The sequence below is a fragment of the Brachypodium distachyon genome, chromosome 1, assembly GCF_000005505.3.
Source record: "Brachypodium distachyon strain Bd21 chromosome 1, Brachypodium_distachyon_v3.0, whole genome shotgun sequence".
Lineage (NCBI taxonomy): Eukaryota > Viridiplantae > Streptophyta > Magnoliopsida > Poales > Poaceae > Brachypodium > Brachypodium distachyon.
This window is the reverse complement of record NC_016131.3, coordinates 34,719,797-34,738,136: the sequence shown is the minus strand read 5'-3', so window position 1 is coordinate 34,738,136 and position 18,340 is coordinate 34,719,797. Positions and strand designations below refer to the sequence as shown.

Genomic DNA, 18,340 nt, shown 5'->3' with positions numbered 1-18,340 from the left:
AGATCAGAGCAATAGTAACAATGGAGGAACCAACAAACATCCATGCAGTACAGCAGCTTACAGGACGAGTGGCAGCCCTCAGCCGTTTCATTAGTACATTGGGAGAAAAAGCCCTACCATTCTACCAGCTACTCAAGAAGGGGGACAGATTCACGTGGACACCCGAAGCCAGCAACGCATTCGCCGATCTAAAATGCATGCTATCAACTCCATCGGTCCTTGTAGCCCCACTCGAGAATGAGCCTCTCTTGCTATACCTCGCCGCCACAAATCAAGTGGTCAGCACGGCCTTGGTAGTAGAAAGAGCAGAAGAAGAGAAAGCGCAGCCATTCCAAAGGCCAATATACTATGTTAGTGAGGTACTGTCTCTCGCAAAGCAGCGTTATCCACATTATCAGAAACTGGCATACGGAGTATTCGTGATGGCTCGGAAGCTGGAACATTATTTTCAGCAACACCCGATCGTCGTAGTAAGTGAAGCTCCACTCGCCAACATTCTCAATAACCCAGAGGCAACAGGACGGGTCGCCCAATGGGGAATCGAGCTTTCGCCCAGGAATATCACATACAAGTGCCGAAAAGCAATCAAGTCGCATGTGCTGCCAGATTTCATCGCCGAGTGGACTGAGATGCATACTCCAAGCCCCCCCCCCCCCCCCGATTTGTCGAGTGCCTGGAGCATGTATTTTGATGGGTCCAAACAGGCAGAAGATGTCGGGGCAGGAGTAATATTGATCTCACCAAAAGGAGACAGGATGCGCTATGTTTTTCAGATGCACTTCCGCAATGCTTCCAACAATGAAGCCGAGTACGAAGCTCTGTTGCAGGGCATGCGGATGGCAAAAGCGTGCGGTGCCACTCGCCTAATGATCTATGGTGACTCTAACTTGGTTGTGCAGCAAACAATGAAGACCTGTGACCCAGTATCAGACACCATGATCGTCTACCGTGATATGTACAACACACTGGAGGGTAATTTTGACGGTTGTGAGCTCGCGCATGTCAGCCGAGCCAGTAATGAAGAGGCTGATCATTTGGCCAACCTGGGATCCACACGGGCAGCAGTTCCGCCCAGCGTTTTTTTGGAGATCATCCATCAGCGAAGCATCAAAGAAGCACGGCAATTTCAGTCAAAAAGTCGCCCAATTCAGATCCCACAGCCGATTCAGCAGTTTCACCTGACAACCCCGCAAATGAGCAAGCAGCAGCCGATGCAGTCGAAGTCCTGGCAATTGAACCAACATGGATGAAGCCTTTACTCGCATACATGCTCCGGCAGGAGTTGCCAGAGGATACAACCGAAGCTAGAAGGGTTATGCGGCGATCGAAAGCTTTCACAGTAATCAACGGCGAATTGTGCAAACGCAGCGTCTCCGGTATTTTTCAGAGATGTATCTCACCAGAAGAAGGACATGATATCCTTCTAGATATCCATCAGGGTACGTGCGGGCACCACGCCGGAAGCAAGACAATCGCCGCCAAAGCCTTCAGAGCTGGATTCTACTGGCCCACGGCGCTACTCGACGCCCAGGCTATCGTCAGCAAATGCGAGGCATGTCAGATGTTCGCTATGAAGCCGCATGCCCCAGCATCCGAACTCAAGACAATTCCCGTCGCCTGGCCTTTTGAGCAATGGGGACTCGATATGTTAGGCCGTTGAGGAAGTCGCGTCATGGAGGACACCGCTTTCTACTAGTCGCGGTTGACAAATTTTCGAAGTGGATCGAAGCCATGCCAATCGCAAGTGCCACATCTGCATCGGCTATTTAATTCTTCAGGTATATCATTTTACGTTTTGGCGTTTCTCACAGTATCATCACAGACCATGGAAGCAACTTCAAAGCAGCCGACTTTCAAGACTTCTGCGTGCAGATGGGGATCTGAATCAACTACGCTGTAGTCACGCACCCGCAGACAAATGGCCAAGTCGAAAAGGCCAACGGTCTGCTCACCGAAGGCATGCGGAAAAGGTTGATTACACCCTTGGGTCGAAGAACTCCCTTCGGTACTCTGGAGCTTGAGGACTACACCCAATTCTTCGACACAGTTCACCCCTTTCTTCATGGTGTACGGAGCAAAAGCAGTGCTGCCATCCGAAGTAAGGTATAACGCACCTCGGGTCGCAGCATACGCTGGACCAGATTGCACAGAAGGTATGGAAGATGCACTCGACGCAGCAGATGAGGCACGCGACATCGCCCTTGCTCGGTCAGCAGTCTACCAATAGAGTCTCTGCAATTATCACGACCGTCGACTACGCCGTCGTTCATTCGTTGAAGGCGACCTAGTCCTTGGCTGAAACAGAAGGGTCATCACAAATTGGCATCACCTTGGGAAGGACCTACATCATATCCAAAGTGATCTCCGGCGGTGCCTACATCCTGAAGGATCCAGCCACCAGCGTCGATTTTGGCACGCCGTGGAATGCCGCACAGCTACGGCGTTTCTACGCTTAGTTTTTTCTACAAACAGAATCGGTTTATCTTTTTATCGTCTTCAGTTTTTATTCAGTCATATTTTTTTTGTCAGTACGCCATTGAATAAAGATTAGTTTTTCCCTCGCACATGAGCTGAATTACTACATTAAACACCTCCATCTATTCAAAGAACTGAGGGATGTATCTATATAATATCGCTCGAGTACGGCAACTCCAGCATCGCAGGTAAAACTCCGCGGGTGGCACTCACCCGACAGTCAATCCGAACTCGGGGGCTGCGCAAAACACTCGCGAAAACAAGCATCGTACAAATCATAATTACACCCGTCCAGGAGAGAACTCCAAACCAACGGCTCGACACCTTCATCAACGGACGGCACTCAGGCGCAAGTCTATCACACTTCGTCACGACACGAGATATTTAACATCGGCAAACGAGATCAGTGGATAAAGGTACATATTCAAAATATTTAACCAACAAAGTTTTGGTTGCAGGACACGATAAAAGAAGAAGAAACACAAGCTGTTCGACACCTATCAGCAACGCAGCAGAAGTCTATATCATCTCGACAAGGTTGACCAGTTCTCGAGCATGCCACTCGACGGCGTCATAGTAATACTCCATGTTAATCTCGCCATCTTCAAAAAACGGCACCACATGCAGTCCCCCCAGATCGAGGCCTGGATATCGAAACCTAACAAAAGCCAGGCCCATGCTGGCGCCAGTTACAAGCTGCTCATGTATATAACTCTTGATGACAGCTGAATCTGTGAACAAACGGACCAAACCCCGAAGACCGTCAAGAACCGGCGTATTCAGGAATAGAGCTCGATGAATGTCAGTCATAATCTGGCGGCACGAGCTCAAACAAGCTTTGGCTCGAGCAGCTCGATCCTGCAGAAGCGCCAATACATACCCCCTATCGGAATCAAACCAGAAGGAAGGAACGGTCGGCCTTGCCCGTTGAAGCGTGTTCAGATGATGACGAACACGTCCAACCTCCTCATGGGTCTCGGGGATAATTTCTGCAAACACAAAACATCTTGTTCAAGATGGAAAGCAATACAGAACGTGTAGTCACCACGGACAATGCTTACCGCACAGATCAGAGCTTATCGAAACAAGCTCCCCTAGGAGAAATTCTTCTCGGGTGGCAGCGGCGCGAGCCTTCGACTTCCACACAGCAACCTCCCCGCGAAGAGCCAAGAGCTGACATTCAGCGTCCCTCACGCGATCGCGAAGATACACAATCTCATCAGAGCGACTCATCTCGGCGAAACCAATGAAGCCGCTGATCTCACGGGATATGCCAATCAATGAGTCCAAACCCGACTATAAATAGTCGACCATGGACTCGGGGGCTACTCCCATCGGGAGCGCTGATCGCGCATCCGACGAAACTTTACCAACTCAAGATCTGTTCGAGTCCGTGCCTAACTCCACGCAGTTAGCCACGCACTCGGGGGCTACTCCCATTGGGAGCGCTGATCGCGCACCCGACGAAATTTTACCAACTCAAGATCTGTTCGAGTCCGTGCCTAACTCCACGCAGTTAGCCACGCACTCAGGGGCTACTCCCATCGGGAGAGCTGTCCGCACACCTGATGAAAAATTCCTAACTCATGATCCGTTCGAGTTCTTTCCTAACTCTATGCAGTTGGCTGTGCACTCGGGGGCTATCGCCATCAGGGGTGCTATCCGTGTACTCGATGGTAACCCACGCAGCGAATATGGACGAAATGCACAACATTTGAACATCGATTTATATAACAGATCCATTACGGTGGCCACATACAAGTTGAATTTTTCTTTCGAGTCCGTCCCCAACTACAAGCAGTTGGACACACACTTGGGGGCTACTCCCATCGGGAGCGCTGATTGCGCACCCAATATCTTTTCCTCTAGGTGCCTACGTACGGTGCAACTTGACTTGCGACCCGGTTCGCCTCAAGCCGCGTTTGCTCCGCTTCTTCACGAAGGAAGATGATCCATCGAGCCGGTTGCAGAGTTCGATCCATTTGGGGTCGAATATCAATCGTCTCCCCAGGCATCACAGACAGCTCATGGACATGATCAAGATCCAAACTGGGATGCTTCACCAAGGCAAACGCCAAAGCATGTTGAGCGCCCCTGATCATCAAACTCCGAGCAAAATCTTGTATTCCCGTGCCGCCACGAAATTTTTGCATCAAAGCTTCAAGTCTGGTAGGCGGTCGACGCAGAGGAAACAAGGCTTGGTATACATGCTCCAACGTCGATCGACAGGAGTCAGCGAAACCCCCTATCTGGTCAACACGGTCTTGCATCAATGCCAAAGCTCGGACCCTATCTCTGTCATACCAAAAGGATGATCTGTTCGACGTGTTCAGCCTGGTCAGTCGGGAGTTCACTCGCTCGGTCTCCGATTGGGGGTCAAGTTGAAGACCTGGAGCATCAGAATCAATAACAACCACAGATGCAAAGGCGATAGTCAATCAAAGGAAAGAAATTCGGTTACCCACCAATTTCTCGCACATCGTCGACAACTCCTTCATAAGAAATTCCTCGCAGTCAGTGGCGGCTTTGGCTTTGGTCCGTTGCATGGCCACCTCCTTTGTAACCACCCGAAGCTTTTGCTCGAGACCCTTCAGTTGGTCCCTCAATATCGTCGGGTCCAGAAGAGAGGCGGGGGAAGGTGCCGGAGTCGCCATGGTAGCAGGCACTGGCTGCGACTGCACGGGAATGGCTTGGACAACTGGTGTTTCGCGCATTTCGTCGTCATCGCTCTACAGCGCCAACCAAGACAGAATAGAAAATACATCTCCAAAAGACGGCCAAGAGACATTCATATTGCATCAAAAGAAGATATTTCAGGCACCATAGTACGAATTCATCTTAAACAAAATCATGGCGGAGTCAATACTACAAACTATTACAGTAAAGCAAGAACGAACTTCACGACAAAGGACCAGCTCCCACCTCATCTGTAGCCTCCTGCGCGGTCCGGACAGTCGCCGCATTCAGTTGCTTGATGACGGTGGTAAACTTCTTCGCCAGCTTGCGTCCCCGCTTAACAAAGCGCTTCAACTCGACAACTTGCCCGTCAGGAGTTGTGGGAGCGCCATCAGCAACCTTCTGTAGCAGCACTTGGTCGAGTCCATGCGCGAGTGAGAGGATGAAGGCAGCCTCAGCACCTGCCTGGGTCTGCGCCCGAGTGAAGTCCTCGAGTGGATCTTCTCCGTCGAAGAAGCTCAGCAAGCCGTCAAGTGAGCTCGGCGCCTCGACGTCTGGATACATATTCGTAAATAATGACCTCAGCGAGGAAGTCACCTTCGTGAGCATGTCACCCGCATGATTGCACAACTCCCCAACGGAGCCCACCACACCACTCAATTCAGTGACTTGGTGTTTGCCACGGAGAGAGGACAATGAGCCGAGGGAATCTGCACCAAAATCATATCAATCGAAGAAATCAAAGGGGAAAGGAAACAAAATCAGTTACGATTAAACTCACCGGAGAGCGCGTCGACAGCAGCCGACAGTCACGTCTTCAACTCATCATCTCGAGAGGCAATCTCCTTCCTCTCGAGTGCCAAGCTCTCCTGCGCTTCCAGCTTGGCCTGCTTGACAGCCGCGTCCACCTCGGCGCACGCAGCCGCCAATTCCTTGGCAGAATCAGCAACCAACTGCTTGTACTTCGACCACCACTCTTGACTATTACCAACCGCCACGTCGCGTAGTCGGTTGGCCTGTTCAGTCAACCCTGCAAAAACAGGCAAGGTTAACAGGCACCAAGTCCGTGCAGACAGTATGGACAGGGATTAAGTACAGTTAAAGCTCATACCATGGGCGTGAGCAGCGGCCTCTTTCGCTTGGGTCAGTTCCAGGCACAGCTGCTGCTTTTCCTCCTCCAGTATTAAGTAGCGGTTGCCAAGATCCACCAACCTTTCAACGAAAGGCTGCAATTGATAGAAGCACGAGTGAAAGCTATTAGCACGACAAATTGTTTCACTCGACACTCCCATCGGGAGAACACTCACATGGTTTTCCAGGGCCAAAGCCCCAATACGAAGCTGGGATGCCAAAGTCGATGGTTGCGCAATAGTCGGAGTCGGTGCCATCTCGGGAAGCCTGGTGGGTGAGTTCCTCGCCGGTGAAGAATCTCGCACCTCGAACCGAGCCAATGAGACACTCGGTTTTGAAGGACTCCGGGCCGGAGAAACGGCGCGAGAATTCTTGGCCACGGCGTCACCATCACCGTGGATTTCGGCTACTCGTTAACTCGGAAAGAAGAATTCTCAACCGACAAAGGAACTGTTTTTAAATTAAACATACCTGGAGAGCCACTCAATGACACATCGAATATGCAAAGATGTCGCTTCGGCTTGACAGTGACCTTGGCTTTCTTGGTTAGGGGAGCCGACGGGGACGGTGACTGGGGCCTCGGTTCATCGGATGCGGCTATGGCACTCGACGGAATTGTCTCCTCAGGCACCTCGTGCTGATGAGAGTCTCCAGTCGATTGCTCCGCTTCACTTGACCAACCACGCTTGCGTGACTGATGGTCATCTTCCTCCTCATCCACGTCGTCCTCGTAAAGGGCGTCGGAGTTGGAGCAGTCGACCGGTTCGTCGTCGTCGACTGGCACCCCTTCGTCCAATGGAGGTTGGCTCATAAGCTGCTGGTGGCCCTGCAACAACACTTTTCAATAAAAACTAACTTGGAAGTTGCAGAGTAGTAAATGGTGAGTGAGTAAGGAAAAGTCACCTCTTCACGCGATCGGTCGGGTCCGTAAGGCGGCAGAGGCGACTCTAGATCTTCCAAGGTGATCTCTTTTCGAGTGACCACCCTTACTCGAGTCAGAAGGTCCTCGTCCGACAGATCCTGCGCACAGACTCGTGTGGAGTCTGACAGCCCTGAGTACTCCCACATGGAGTGGACTCGGGCCTGGATCGGCTGAATCCGCCTCTTCATGAAAAGGGCGATGAGCTACAGACCACTCACTTCTTTCTCTGAACAGAACAGTAGCCTCTACATCCTCCTCAGTTGTTAGCTCATGATTCCAAGACTTCAGTTTTCTAACTTGAGCAAAGGCAGAGAACTTGGGCAGGCTGAAGTCCTTGCCATCGACTGGCTCGTCTGGGAGGTAAAACCATCGACTCCTCCACTGCTGCACCGACTCGATTTGATGAAGGGAGAAGTATTGGACATCTCCGCGGACTTGGATGTTGGCGCCGCTGGTCTTGTAGATCCAGTCGCCCTTGCCCTGCCGCTTGATGATGAACAGCTTCTTCCACAAACCCCAGTGCGGTTTCACGCCCAAGTAGCATTCACAGAGAGTGATTAAACACGTGATGTGCATGCAGCTATTGGGCGTCAGATCGTGCATCTGAAGCCTGTACGCTAGTAGTAGCGCATGGAAGAAAAATGGACGGGGAGAGAAAGGCCGCGGACAACGAAATCATAGAAAACAACTCGCTCCTCAGGCCTGGGACGGGGAGTTACCTCATTGCCCGGGACGCGGACCTTGCCGGAATCCTCGCCAGGAATGAGCCGTGCTTCCGCATCACCGAGAAATGACGCGCCATGATCCCAGAGCGCTTCCACTCCTCGGTCTTCTTGTCACCGCCGGGCGCGGCGTCAACAACCTTCTTGGATTTCTTGTCCAAGGCAGGGGGAGCATCGCGAGATGCCCTCTTGCCGTCAGCAACGGCACTAGCACCGGCGGCGGTAGAGATCTTCTTCTTGCCCATGGTGGGAATCGCGCGATGGCAGTGGTGGAGGAAGTGGGAAGCAGGAGCGACGAACAGGAGGCTAGGTTTGGGTGAGGGAGCAGAGCGCAGAAGGAATATGCAGTGAAATCTGGGATACAATGGGGTGAAATGAGGAAGGAAGAAGACGATTGATAACGGGAAGGAGCGGAATCGCACGATTTAGGACGGTGCCACGTGTATCGCATCCATGTATGGCGCGTGGCCCCAGCATTTCTCCCATCGGTTCAGGAACCCATGACAGCTATTATTGTGCCTAAAATCTAGCGCACGTCGTATGGTCAAATCAAATTGACCACATCCACAGTACTCAATTCAGTCCGTGCATAAAGCATAAGGTACGTCCCATCGACTACCCATACCATTTCTTTAATCAAAGCATCGGCTGAGACGTCATGTCAAGCTCTAGGAGACTCGGGGTTGCCACCCGACGGTACAGGAACTCAAAATGTATCTCACTCAAGGGCACTCGACAGCAATATCCGGGTCGCATAGACTGCAAAATAAATCCGAAGCCACGTTCATAATGTGAAGGTAAGACCCGATGGTTTTTCATTGGGCCTGGAAATCAGCATCATCATGCGATTCCAGATTATCCATGCGCTTGCATGAAGAAAAGATCCCAACGGATGCATTGGTTGATCGCCTTACAGTACTGGATTTCGAGTCTATAAAACCCCCAGCAAGTTTGACTTGAATACCGCCAGTTATCCAGGCTCGAGCCTGGGGACTCGAGTGCCGATGTATGCTAACAGAGTTTTTGCCCCGGTGCATGAAGTGACCGCCCCCTTACTAGGGTTCGATCTCTGTGCTTATCTGTGCTAGTCCCTGGATCAACTTACTAGCACACACAGTTCAAGATGTAATACCAAGATACAAAGGTGAAAGGTACTTTATTACATCGTATCATCCAGAACTTAAATTGTACTTACAAACTTGCATGACCACTTAGGCCAGCATAAACAAATACTGTTTCAAAACCATGATAACATTGTATCATAAAACTGCAGCGGAAAGGTAGAGCAAATGGGCCTCATCTACTCCCAGAGGAGAGAGCGTGTTGGAATGTAAGCACATGACCCAAAGAACATCGACGAACCTCACTCTTCGTCAGATTCACCTGCATTATTAATTGCAGCCACTACGTGATCAATACATTTGAATGTATAGCAAGTTCACCTGGAAGTTATAACAGATCCTACCAAGTATATGCCATTGAGGTAGAGTGGGGTTCAGGCTTTGTGGCGTGGTAGCAAAACATAGTTTATCTTACTACAAGTGATTGTTACAATATTGTTAACTAATGGACACGGGGTAGAAACACCCATGCTCCTATTAACCTAGAGCACATTGAGTGGATTGCATCAAGTGCCCCTACCCTGTTCAAACCATTCATTTTACCTCGAATAGGGACTCGGGGGCTAACTGACGAGAGAATAACACTTCGAGTTCTCAACCTTCATATACCCGATACAGCCCAACAGGGGGTCCACTCGAAGGCCCATCAAGTATATGCAGGTCGAGTCCCTCAAAGTGTGGCTCAAGTCAAGGAGCATAATCTTTTTGTACCAGAATAAACTGATCCGATTGTAACCTTCCCGATAATCACGCCCGAGACCTAGCCGCCGGTATATAAGGCTAGGAGGGGGAGTCGGGAAGGGGGAATCTCTACACACACGCCAGATCCATCTGCGCATCATAGCTTCATAGCTTCTCTATAATCTCGATCAATACAATACACCAAAAGCAGGACGTAGGGGTTTTACGTTCTGAGGGCCTTGAACCTAGGTAAACCTTGCCACCCTGAGGTGTAAAACCCTACGTCCTGCTTCTGAGTTTGTATTAGCCGATGAACTAGGGTTTACAGGTTGCCGGGGGAGGGGGGGGGGTCCCCGGGCGCTCTCTCCTTTTTGCTAAGTGCTACTTGCTACTTCTGACTAAAACTAGTAAGAACCCAACCGAACCGAACCCAATCGAACCCCTTGACCGTTGGCGATGGTCCTCCTTTTATACTCAAGGGGATACCACAGGTGCCTCGATGCAAGGGTGACAAGTGTCGAGCTTAGACCTTAGGCAGCTTGCCCTTGCTGCGCTGGCATGCATGCACGGTTCAAAGCACTGTACCCAGGGCGATATGTGCCTTGGATTCACTGAGAGACACTCACTGTGAGCTGACTTGACAAGGAACCACCCTTCTGTCGGAGCATTTAATGCTTGCTTGTGCCACTCCTCGCCCTAACGAGTCCCGCGCACAGGTAGCCTGCCGGGGCGGCCACGTGGCGTAGACGCTCTGCCTGCTGGGCATCGGCCCTGTCGTAGGCGCCAGCGCCCGGGAACACCCTCCCGGCAAGTGACCTTCCCGGGGGGCGTTCTGACCAAGATTCCCTTGCCGCCTTCCGGGGTAACCCCCGCAGCCCGGCTAGGGCCGGTGACTTCACGGGCAGCTCTAGCGGTGCTACCCAGGGTGCTGTCCTTCCAGGAAGCACGTGAAATGACCCACGCGTTAGGCAGCGGTGGTACCTCAGGTGCCACTGGTGCGACAGTAGCCCCCGGGCGTGGGCCGGCAACGCCTGCTCCCGGGCGAACTCATCCTTGGTCGGTTGCCGGGCTACGCCCTTAACCGACACGTGGGTTCCGAGCCGCTTCAGGTGCCCGTTTATGCGTTACTCCAAGGACTCCGCCGTTACGGGCAGAGTGGTGGGGGCGAGATTTCCGCCCTAACCTCCCCTTAATCACGGGTGGTTAAGGCCACGTCCCGCATCCCCTCTCTTTAAGGTAGTTATGCCCAGCGCACCCGTAGGGTGCGGATGCGACCATTGCTTAGCGCCGGGGGTGCTATAAAACCCCACCGCTGTGCTGAGGAGCAAACACTTAGCCCCAAGCCCTTCTTTCTCATCCCCATTCCTGCTAGTCTCTACCCACATTCCCCATGGCGCCCACAGCCCCCAAGAGAGGGAAAGGCTCCAAGAGTTCTGTGGCCGAGAAAGGCGAGAAGGCTCCCAAGAAGCCTCTCTCGGAGAAGGACTGGAAGAAACAGGAGTTGAGGGCCACGCAGGCCTTTTTCAGGCCCGGCTACAACGGCGAGGGGCTTGACAAGATCCGACATGCCGTCGCCTCCTGGTTCAACGAGTACGGTGAGACTCTCGTCTTCCCGCCGGCGCCGACCATCAGGACATCGACTTCTTGGTGTTCGCCCGCTTCATCCTTGCCGGGCTGGTGCCTCCATACTCCCTCTTCCTCCATGCACTCATGGCAGCATACCAGCTCCGGGTTGCGCCTCTCCACCCCACTTCCCTCTTCCTCCTCGCCGCCTTCCAATTCCTCTGCGAGGGGTTCGTTGGGGTGATACTGTCAGCGGCGTTGTTCCGCCACTACTTTTACCCACGCGTCGAGCAATCGGAGGCGATGTCATCGGGGGTGGTGTTCCGTGCCCGCGACAAGATGAAGTCGGAGTTCATCGTGCGGACGGAGAAGAAGATCGAGAAGGAGTGGCGCGCGGATTGGTGCTGGGTTCGTGTGGAGGAACCCGATGAGTTCATCTACGCGCCCACCGAGCTACCGGTGAGCGACGACAGTGGGCGGGACCGCTACGGCCGCGACGCAGAGCTCCTCCCCATCGTCGAGAGGGTCAAGGCCCTGCAACTAGCGGGGCTCGCTGATCTTGACGTGGCGCGCACCTACATCAGCTGGCGCATCACGCCGCTGCAGCTGCGGTATCGCCCCGCGTGGATGTACATAGGGCCAGGGGAGAACACGCGCCTCCAGAGCGCGGGCTCGATCCCGGATGCGATCCGGGCGTGGGTGAAGGGGATCACCGGCGAGGATGCCCAATTCACGGATCTGCTCCGGGGGCTCCATCCCTCCACGTCGGCGTCGCGGGGCTGCACAACATCGTTAGCAGCTACCCGCCCTGCAATGAGTGGGGGCTTATGTCCGATTCCCCTACTCGAGCATCGCAACCTCGACCACCCGCAGCCCGTGGGAAGCGAGTGGCCGCGGAGAGTGGGAGGGGGGGATCGGAACTCAGCTGGCTTGGCATTGAGTCCTCCGGCAACGAGGCTGGCCACGTTGCCAGGGCCCAGACGGCCCTCCCTGCGGCTGAGGAGGAGGATGAGGACGACGCGGCCCTGGTGCGGAGACCAAGGGCGCCCACGGCAACGGCGGCCTCCGCAGCGGCCGCAAGCGCCGTGGCGGCTTCCACGACAACCGGGGCTGCGGCAACCCCACGAGGGTCCGTGGCTCCGCCCAAGCGGGAAATCTTCTGGGGTACTCGCTCAAGCTCAACCCCCCGAGGTAAGCCGACGTCTCTCCCCCCTTCTTCCTACAAGTTTAGCACCAGCTCTGGTTTCATTACTCCTTTGTTGGCGCTCTGTAGGGACAGCACCCCGGCTGGAGCCGGCAAGAGGGGGAGGACGGACACTGCACCCGCCGCGCCAAGCAAGAAGCCGCGCACCCGGGCTACTGCCAGTGCCAGTCAGGCTCGCACGGAAGCCAGCGGCGCCGCCACCACGGCTGCCGCCGACCTGATTCCAGTGGAGGAGGAGCCCGCAGCAGGTACGGACCCTTCCCCTGACTCCAATGTCCATGCTCTTTCTGCACATTGACCCATAACCACGCGCTCACCTTGGCACGCAGGCGAAATACAGCCCGCAGCGGACAGCCCGGTAGCAGAAGCCGGGACAGAGGGGGATCAGGCTCCCCCCGTAAACACGGCGGCCCCGCAAGGTACCTGTCCAGAGCTCCCTTGCGTTCGCCGCTGGGTACCTCAATTTTAGCTTGAAGAACTCATTCCGCTCTTTGTCGCAGGACCAATTGCGCCCACAACGAGGGCGGGCGACGCGGCGATCGACCTCACCTCTGACGTCGAGAACGCAGGGTTGAGGGACAAGCCAGAGGTGGTTCCCGTGCCAAGCCCCGCCGCCCCAGACACAACGGTGGCGGCGCCCACCGTCGCTACTGGAGCGGGGCCCGACAGCGCGTCCCCGGCCTCGCAGGCCGGAGACACGGATCCCGTGGCTGCTCCACAGGAGGCGACTCCTGCCAGGAGCGCGGTTCCTCCACCAGACCTGCAACCTTCGGACGCAGGGGTGGAGAAGGAAGTGGCAGGGGAGTGGCAGGCGGCCCCCCGGCAACGGGACGATGCTCCTCCCGGCCAAACCGTTGCGGCAGGAGTTTCGTCGTCGTCCGCCGCTACCTCCAGCCCAGACCTCAGCATTCTTGCCGGGGCGACTCTGGACCCAATCACATGGGACCCGAGCATCTACGACCAGGGGCACCAATTCCTCGACTCCATCAAGGAGCAGCAACTGGCGTTCATCACCTCATTCAACAAGGTGAGGGAGCGCCATGAGCTCGCGAAGGGCCAACTCGGCGAGGTGCGGCGAGATGTCAAGAGGGAGCGGCAGGACCTCTCCCGGCTATGGGAGGAGACGCGCCTGGCTTGGCAGGCCAAGGACGAGGCCGCAACACCAGTCGTCCCCGAGGCAGAGCTCCATCGGCAACTGGAGGACCAGCGCGCCGAACACCAGCAAGCACTGGACTCACTGGCCACGGCATGGGAGAAGGCCAACAAGGAGCACGAGGAGGTGCTTGCTACTACCCAAGCTCGCCTCAACGAGAAGAGCGAGCTGGTCAGTAGCTACTCCACCCAGCTCCAGGCGCTGTGCACGAAGCTGGAGGAGCAGGCCAAGGCTACGGAGGATGGCGCAGCGGCGTCGGCGCGGCGAGAGAAGGAGCTCAATTCCACCAAGGAACGGAGCACCCATCTCGAGTCGGAATTGTCCACCGCCCAGGGCGAGCTCATCAAGATGGGCGAGGACAATGTGGCCAAGGCCAAGGAGATCGCGCGGCTCGCGGAGCTCGTCCGCAAGGCCAAGTACGCGGTGGCGCTGGCATGCGGCAACCACGACAAGCTGGCGGAGCAGCGGCGGAGGGAGACCGAGAGGCTGCGCGAGATCGCCCAGGCCGTGCGTGAGTTGCTGCCAAGGTTCGAGCTGCTGGCCGTGAAGGTGGACGGCACGGATATCAGCACCCTCATCCCGTTCTACTCCAACATGGTGGGGAAGCTCGGGGCGCTGGACGTGTGGATCTCCAAATTCTGCGACGGGGAGATAGCGTCATGCGCCAGGGAGATCGCTGAGACGATCCTGCCCCGAGTGCACTACCACCACCCCGACTTCCCCTTCGAGACGCTGCTGGACGCGTGGTCGGACAACGAGGACGGCCCCTCCCACACCAGGGCGGTAAGCCGGTTTTTTCGACGAAGTGGTGGACCGGATGCAGAGGAAGCCAGATCCGGAGCCGGAGCCCTCAGCGGAAGCCCCCGGCAGCCAGCCGTCTTAGTCCCCTGCAAGCTTTTGTTTTTTCCTTTTTTGTATCCTGCAAGTGTTGCGCTTGGCTCCGTTGAACAATTAATACTTTATTAGCCCATGTAATCGTTCGCTACTTTTATGAATTTCGTTTTCTGGTTCTACTTGGTTCTTGTTCCTGAAACTGACTTGCGGGCTGGATCTTCTTGTCCCCATGTGTTGCGCTTTGTGTTGCCGGAGACTCGCACGCTACCCACTTAACCGGACCAGGGACCCGGGACGGACCCGCAGTGCCAACCTGGGCCAAGTAGCATCGGTGAGCCACTCCGCTTGCGGGTTAGCTACTCCCAAGCACGCGCCCACGGGACGGACCCGCAAGCCGCATGAGGAGCGCACTCCCCCCGCAAGCGTCCTTCTAACACTCCAGCCACACGCAAGACCAGACCCATGCCAACAAGCTAGCGTTGAGTATTAGAAAGCTAGGCGTCTAGGATAATGCACTTAGCTGTCTGTTCTCATGTTGATCGTATCAGTTCTGCGCTTGGAACGCCTGCTGGAGGGGCGCGGCAAGGATGCTGTGGCGGTGCACCCATTGGCGCTGAGCAGTGATGGCATGCACCCCCACAGCGTCTCTGCGGCAACCCTCGCCTTGGAACCGCCTGTTGGAGGGATGCGGCATGGGCACGGTGGCTGTGCACCCATCGGCGCCGAGCGCTAATGGCATGCACCACCATCGTGTCACTGCGGCCTCCCTCGCCCTTGCAGCCATCTTCTTAGCTCCGCTCTGAGTTGCTCCGTGGTCATCATGCCCTTTTATAGGCGTGGTGAAGAATGCCGCCGCCGCGCGCGCCAGGCTACCACAGCGCACGTGGCGACACCCTCCTGCGGTAAGAACCTTGAAGCGGTCGCCATGCACCAGTCGCCACCCGCTAGATGACATGGTCCGTGAGCACTCCACGAGCATTATAGTGTGTCTGACCCCCATTTTTTTCCTGCACGTTAGATCCTTACCAAGCCCGAGATGCAGCAAATTTTTTCAAAATGCACGAAAAAAGGTACAGCACAGATAGCCCTCCTGCCTCTCAGCCCCCGGGCACAGAAGGGTCGATACCAAATTTTGGTTTGAGCACTCTCCTTTTCCCAAGATGCAGCTGCTGCGTGGTGCGCGTTGCGGGGAACCGGCAACGGCACGATCCCGTGCCAGAGTGATCCGGCAACGGGATTTTTGTTTTCGAGGCTCCGACAACCCCCTGCTCGTAGCCAAGGATGGATAGAGACTTTGTGCACCTAGAGCAGGAGACAGAAGAAAAAACACGCAATGAACAAATCAACTTGAATTTCAGAGGAAAACACTTATCTTTATTCACAGAAACTAGCAGATTACAATCGGGGGTTGCCCGGCTACACTAGTTCGAGAGGCATGCTGCAGGAGCATCACCCGTGGGTCAGGCTCCGCCGCTTCACGGGTAGAACTTGCGCAAGTGCTCAAGGTTTCAACTGTTTTGCACCGGCAAGCCTTCTTCGGTTTCCAGCCGGACAGCCCCCGGCCTGGTCACCTGCACTACCCGGAAGGGGCCTTCCCATTTCGGAGCGAGCTTGTTCCCGGCCTTTGTTCCTTGTATCCGGCGCAGGACAAGGTCTCCGACCTCGAGCTCCCGGGGACGGACCCGCCTGTCATGATAATAGCAGAGCCCCTGCTGATAGCGTGCAGCTCGTATCGCAGCCCGGCATCGAAGTTCTCTGATGAAGTTCAGATCGTCAACCCTCTGCTCGTGTTGGCTATGGTTGCCGTACGCGCGTACCCTAGGGGATCCATTCTTGAGCTCGAGGGGCAGCACCTCTTCTGCCGGTAGACAAGGGCGAAAGGAGTTTCGCCCGTTGCCCGGCTAGGTGTGGTCCTGATTGACCACAGCACGGGCTGGAGTTCTTCGACCCAATGCTTCCCGTGGCCTTTGATCTTGTCAAAGGTTCTCGTCTTGAGCCCTCGCAACACCTCAACGTTGGCTCGCTCCGCCTGTCCGTTGCTCCCCGGGTGAGCAACAGAGGCGAAGTGGATCTTGGTGCCCATGCCCTCGTAGTAGGCTTGGAACACTTCGCTCGTGAATTGCGTGGCATTGTCGGTGATGATGTCGTTGGGCACACCGAACCGGCACACACTGCTCTTGAAGAATTTGATGGCCGCCTGAGCGGTCACCTTCCTTACTGGCTCCTCCTCCACCCACTTGGAGAACTTGTCGATGGCCAGAAGCAAATACTCGTAGCCACCAACCACTCTCGGCAACTTGCCGATGATGTCCAGCCCCCAGACCGCAAACAGCCAGGAGGATGGAATGACTTGCAGGGCCTGCACCAGCTGGTTACTCTTCTTCGCGTGGAACTGGCACACCTCACACGTTTTGACTAGCTGCTCGTCATCGGCTAGCGTTGTAGGCCAGTAGAAGCCGTGCCGGAAGGCCTTGCCGGCTAGAGCCCGGGAGGCCACATGGTGCGAGCACGTGCCTCTGTGTATTTCCTCCAGAAGCGCATGCCTTTGTCTTGGGGCACACAGAGGAGCTTCACTCCATTTGCACGTCTCTGGTAGAGATCCCCGTCTACCAGAGTGTACATCTTGGCTTGCCGGGCTACGCGCTCTGCGGCAACGTCGTCTTCCGGGAGGGCTTCACCCTTGAGTTAGCGAGCGATGTCCACCGCCCAAGGAGGAGTTTCCCTGCTCATGTATGCCGCCACATCAGCGGCATGGACCTCCTTCACCCTGCGGGGAGCCTCCATCTTCTTGATAACTTCTATCTTCTTTGGGTTGGCCTGAATCCCCCTGTGCAAAACCAAGAAGCCCAGAAGTTGCCCCGAGTCTACACCAAAAATGCATTTCTCAGTGTTCAACTTGAGCTTGATCCTGTGGAGATTATCAAATGTCTCCCACAAGTCATCAATAAGCGAGTCCCCGCGCTTTGACTTGATGACGATATCATCCATGTAAGCCTCAACGTTCCGACCTAGCTGGGGTCCCAAACACTCGCGCAATGCACGCTGGAATGTTGAGCCCGCGTCCTTCAACCCGAAAGGCATGCGTGTGTAGCAGTAACAGCCAAGTGGGGTGATGAACGCTGTTTTTTCCTCGTCCTCGACTGCCCTCTTGATCTGATGGTAGCCAGAAAAAGCATCCAAAAAGCACAACAAATTGCAACCGGCAGTGGAATCTACTATTTGATCAATGCGATTACGAGATTACGAGAGTAGCAACGGCATCGATTACGAGATTTTCAGAGGTAATTCCCTAAACCACGAGAGAATCACGCTCCCCCTACACGGCTACCTCAGTACAATTCCTCGGGTCTAGGTTCATACAACTTACTCTTGTCTCGCCAGAGCCCATATAGCCCCACGATACTACCATAGCCTAGCATTCAACTAGCCTAGCATTCAACTACAATCGATGGCAATTTTGGTAGCAAGGTGATGGCGAGAGTAAACTGTACTACCTGGGATTTATAGCTAAAATAGAAGTACGAGTAATATTCCTGATGCATCTAATAAAACATCTAGTGCATAGTAAAAATATTTAGGAGAATGATCAAAGTGAATTTGCCTTGTCCAAGGTTGTGGTAGTTCTCGCAATCTTCGCAACAACAATGATTACACTCCACACGATCTAAAATAAAATAAACATACACACAATAAACACAACATTTAATACAAAAGCCATGCCATGATGCATATGCCATGATGATGCACGCAAGGGTTACTTCTAACGTACAAAGTTTCGTTTCTGTTTTCAAAAGTTTTTCAAAAGATTTGGACAGATTATACCACATCAATGTGGTAATTAATATGCATGAAACATGG

General features: G+C 54.5%; 1 protein-coding gene across 1 annotated transcript; it reads left to right on the top strand.

The window, feature by feature from the left end:
• Positions 1-11,438: 11,438 nt before the first annotated feature.
• Positions 11,439-15,099, top strand: LOC106865656 (nuclear pore complex protein NUP62-like). The gene is made up of 6 exons (XM_014896237.1): positions 11,439-11,531; positions 11,712-12,082; positions 12,565-12,743; positions 12,996-13,498; positions 13,637-14,245; positions 15,031-15,099. The coding sequence occupies exons 1-6, from the start codon at positions 11,439-11,441 to the stop codon at positions 15,097-15,099; spliced, it is 1,824 nt and encodes a 607-aa protein (XP_014751723.1).
• Positions 15,100-18,340: the final 3,241 nt, after the last annotated feature.

Coding starts and splice junctions, on each gene's coding strand:
- LOC106865656 (XM_014896237.1), top strand. CDS start 11,439: ATGGCAGCATACCAGCTCCGGGTTGCGCCTCTCCACCCCACTTCCCTC. Junction 11,532..11,711: donor TCTGCGAGGGGTTCGTTGGG/GTGATACTGTCA, acceptor GTTCGTGTGGAG/GAACCCGATGAGTTCATCTA. Junction 12,744..12,995: donor GGAGGAGGAGCCCGCAGCAG/GTACGGACCCTT, acceptor TCTTTGTCGCAG/GACCAATTGCGCCCACAACG.